Genomic DNA, 4,739 nt, shown 5'->3' with positions numbered 1-4,739 from the left:
TCTATTATCTAAAATATCAAAGAGCTAACACGAAGAGTATAGGGCCTACTCAGATTGCTCGCGTCATTCGTTAAGATGTAGGGCTAGATCTCTTGCAATAACACTTCGATAAGCCACGTTAGTCTACTGCAGTTTAGGGTTTGACATCGCTATATCAACCTTTTACAGATTTTGATTTTCAGCTAAAGGGAGAATGATTATTCTATCTTAGGCCTATATCTGAGATGTCAGAGTAATCCCTTTTAAACTGGTAGGCTAAATGATGCCGTGTCATTTCATTAAATGAAATTGTTTTTCTCAATCACTTCGTTGAATTAGACATGTAATCGGATAAATAACTGTCACCTTGTTTTATTTTTGCAGCAATCATTATAGGCCACAGAAGTTTCGGGCCTCCGCACGTTGGGAAGGTTCGTTTATGTTGGCTAAATGGAACTTTCTGCAGCATTCTGAAGAGCCATAGATTAAGTTAGCCTACATGCCCATTCTAAGTGTAGGCCTTCCCTTTCCTTAGTATGACTATAACGGGACATTCATCTTTAACTATAGGGTCGTTTAAAGCGAGGATGCTTCTGCGCTCCTTGTTGCTGTCACATCGGCCCTACTTTATTCAATCTGTCATACATAGCCATGCCTTTCAAAACACCTGTCTGGTCCGAGGATCGCAACGACTCCGCCTATACCAGGGTTGTGAATAAAACCCAAAGTTCTTATTGGAGTCAGGAGCGACTCTGTAAATGACGGATATGTAACCACTCCCCCTGCACCTGATTGGGGGTATTTACTTGTCTTTACCCCGGAGTTGGACTGTTCAAACTGCTCAGTGCTATGGAGTGACTTTCCAGTGGAATATGCATTAAGGACTACCACCTCCCTAATTTGTTAATCTATGTGAGGACCGTTACGTTTATCTGCAGTATTTTTTGGGAACGCTTAAAATATTTACAAGATGCCACGCTCATTCCTTGTAAAGAAACACTTCAACTCATCTAAGAAGCCGAATTACAGTGAACTTGAAGGTCCAACAGGTAAGTTTACGCAAAGGTGTTTTGTTTATAATAATAACGTGTTTATTGCATATTTAAAAACCATTTGACTAATATCTTTATCGATATGAAATGGCTAAATTAGCCTATTTATTTTATGGCCCGCGAGTCAGAGCAGCCTTGAAAGTTCAGGCTTGGATGGTTCCTTAGGACCACCCATGAAATGGCTTGGCCGAAATAGTTTGCCTCTAATTCAATAGTTCAGTTTAGCCTGATAGATTTCTTTCATACTTTCCCTCGGTTTTTTAATCTAAGTTTTCTCTTTTCTTTTTGTCTGTTCTCTTTCAGTATTTATTTCACCATGCCTTTACAAAAGTCATCCAATGCCGCTCATCCCTCAACCGGAGATCCTTAGCTCTGTGGCATATAACCCTATCACGGTATGGACTACGAGCAATTTGCCACTCTCTCCGCTCCCAAGTGACCTATCGCCTGTGTCAGGATACCCATCCTCGCTCTCAGACACGTCCTCCAAAGACCACAGCGGTTCGGAGAGCCCCAGAAGCGATGACGATGATCGCATGCTCACTAAGCTCACGGACCCTCTCGCCGTGGAGGCTGAAAAGTTTCAATGCAGTTTGTGTAGCAAGTCGTACTCCACGTACTCCGGGTTGATGAAGCACAAGCAACTACACTGCGACGCTCAAACGAGGAAATCTTTTAGCTGTAAATATTGCGAGAAGGAGTACGTCAGTCTTGGAGCTTTAAAGATGCACATCAGAACTCATACGCTGCCTTGTGTCTGCAAGATATGTGGGAAAGCTTTCTCTAGACCATGGTTGCTTCAGGGGCATATTCGAACACATACAGGTGAGCATTTTTTTCATTGAGCATTAAGGTTGTATGTAATGACCCAAACTTTGCCAAAGGCTGAATCTGAATTACATTCCATCACTCAAGTATGAGCACTGCATGTGCATGTTGATGAACATATTTAGCAGGCTATAAATCTGTTGTTCAGAGAATTGACTTAGTTTGTAAAAGAGTTTGTAGTGGTGCAAAACAGTTGGTATGAATGCTGTGCAATTATTTTATGCTCATACCTCTGTAATTAACATATGGAGTAAGTCCCTTCTTTCAAAGTGGAAGTCATGGATGGTGTCCTGATCCACCTGTCCTCTCTGAGTTGACCCAGTTAGTGTAACCTCTTTGATCTGGCCTTTGTGTAAAACAGCCCACACTCATAGCTAAGCTACGTCACTTGGAAGGCCTTGGTTGTATACTTGTGTTTGCCTCACTCTGGCAGTGTTTCTTGGTGGCGTCTGAATGCTGACCTGTTCTGCTTCATCCCCTCCTCTCCCCAGGCGAGAAGCCCTTTTCCTGCCCACACTGTAGCAGGGCCTTCGCCGACAGGTCCAACCTCAGGGCTCACCTCCAGACCCACTCGGATGTGAAAAAATACCAGTGCAAAAACTGTTCCAAAACCTTCTCCAGAATGTCTCTTCTGCACAAGCATGAGGAATCTGGCTGTTGTGTAGCACACTGAGCTGGACTACTGCCCCACCAAAGCCTTCAATGCCAGATTTCAGTGTCACTGTCAAGTCTCAAAGGTGATCTGGAGGCCTTATTGAACACTGCATACGTATGCTTATGCTGAAATATTTTGTTGTTGTTGTTGTTGTTGTTGCTTCAGAATGTCTGCTACAATTCAGTGTAACGGAACTGGAGTTTACACTTGCGATATCAAGTGTCTTTTCACATGCTTTCATCTGAACAGTATTCTTGCTGTGGCAATCAGTGTTGGGCTTCTGCCTCCAGTATACTGTAAATGAACTCTTGGTAGGCTGAGAGGGTTTTGTAATGTAAGCCCTGACTAAATGTTTTATTCCAAAGCCAAGCTGCCTTATGGGATAGGTTTCTGGTGTGGTCACCATTGTATTTAATTGAGAAAACATTCCACATGGTTTATGGTTTAACAAATGAAAGAACTGGTGCCTTTTGTTAGGAATAGCTGAAGCCATTACTACATTGGGAAGAAGTGCTACATTTCCTGTTGTACTTCAAGTATTTCATCTGTTGCACAATAGTGAGACAACAGCTGTTTACCAGCACTCAAATTGCAATACTTTTTGATAAGTGCCTTACAATGATTTGGTGTTTCTTATGTTTTTATAAACATTTTTTGCTATTGTATTTTATAAATATATATATTGAATGTATGTGTGACTGAAGTGATTGTATCTTGATGGTGTGCATTTTTTAAAAGAATGAATGAATGAATGAATGAATGTCAGAACTGTTCTTTTTTTACACTTTTTAAATAAAATGAAAGAATGTCCTTGAATGTGAATTTCATTACACCTATTTAAAAGAAAAAGGGTTAATGATAGTTTAGCCATTAGGCTAAGTCATGTCCAGTCCACTCATCGTCAGAATTTAATTAATCCCTAGTAATTCACAGTTCATCTAGGGAGATTGACACACTGCTCAGCATTAACATGCCTATGGGAACCCAAAGTGTTATGTTAATAAGAGTATCCTACAAAATTAGCCCACTGCTAATAAGTGCTATTCATTAACTGCACTGTCTCATCTGTCCATGTCTTGTTCTTTGTCTAGAGTCGCCTCTGTGTGGTTTGACTGTTGTGTCTGTTACCAACAGAATTATGCCAACTCATGTTGACTCCTACCATTATTCACCCAAAGACACCAGGTGGCACCTCCCCTTCCTCATAAACAGTGTATATAGAACTGGATGGCTATTTACTTACGCAAAGCTTTGCCCTGTAAACAGTGGATGAGAATGTCAGTGGTAATGATGACAGCTTGAAAGTTTGGATGATGTCACCTCAGTCTGACCTATGTGAGACAGCATCAGCGGGAGGGCTCTGGCAAGGGGAGCAGAGCCAACTAAGGTTGTTTGTCTATTTTGAGCTCAGCAAATATCACTCCGCACTCCACACGTTTTGATTTTTTTTAGAAAAATTGGGGAAACCAGAGAGAGAGAGAGAGAGGGTGGCAGCATGGCAGGACACTGGCTCGGTGAACCTGCTCCTTGTGAACCTGTTCAGATCCCAAACAAACCTGAAATGTCACACATGCTGGCGAGATTGGTCGCACTCTCATGCCAGTTTCTTTGAAGACCTCAAGCTTTTTTATTTGCCTGTGAGGGTATCATCTTAAAGGGGCCAAGCTCATTCCCATGCCCTCAAAACCTATCGGATGATAACTCTACAAACCAAACTATGAACTTCCATGTGTTCTGCAATAAGCTCTTACCATCACCAAAATGTCATTCCCATGAATTAAACCCAGCCGTATATGCTGACTGCCTTCATTACTCTAAAGAGTTTAAGTAGACTTGTACTTTATTGGGCTCATTTTCCTCCAGCGTTTCCTTTGGGGAAAAAGGGTGGAGACTGCTGAGCCTGGCTGGGGGCCTGGGTGTACTCAGGCCGGAAAACTAGGGTGACCAGTTCAACACTTGTCTCAATGGCTCCACAAAGCCAGTGCCAAACTTTCCCTCCCAGTTAGCCTAGCCTAGCCTAAACAGCAGACACCACTACACTGCTCCAACTGATTCAATTGCTCTAGAGGTTCCTCGTGGTCTTGTGCCATATGTGCACATGATCAGAAAGGACAAAAATAACTCCACTTTTAATTTATTAATTTGGCATGTTAATTTATTATAATGTAGACATGTTCCATAATTGTGTTTGGTCCAAGAGAATCACATACACTATCTCATTGCAC

The 4,739-nt window shown here is 41.9% G+C and overlaps 1 protein-coding gene across 1 annotated transcript; it reads left to right on the top strand.

Moving 5' to 3' along the window:
• Positions 1–786: 786 nt before the first annotated feature.
• Positions 787–3,330, top strand: snai2 (snail family zinc finger 2). The gene is made up of 3 exons (XM_042110861.1): positions 787–1,028; positions 1,335–1,856; positions 2,351–3,330. Exons 1-3 carry the CDS (start codon positions 950–952, stop codon positions 2,530–2,532), a joined length of 783 nt encoding a protein of 260 aa, XP_041966795.1. The 5' UTR covers positions 787–949; the 3' UTR covers positions 2,533–3,330.
• The last annotated feature ends 1,409 nt before the right edge of the window (positions 3,331–4,739 follow it).

Source organism: Alosa sapidissima, chromosome 1 (assembly GCF_018492685.1).
Source record: "Alosa sapidissima isolate fAloSap1 chromosome 1, fAloSap1.pri, whole genome shotgun sequence".
Taxonomy (NCBI): Eukaryota; Metazoa; Chordata; class Actinopteri; order Clupeiformes; family Clupeidae; genus Alosa; species Alosa sapidissima.
This window is presented reverse-complemented; position numbering and strand designations above follow the sequence as displayed.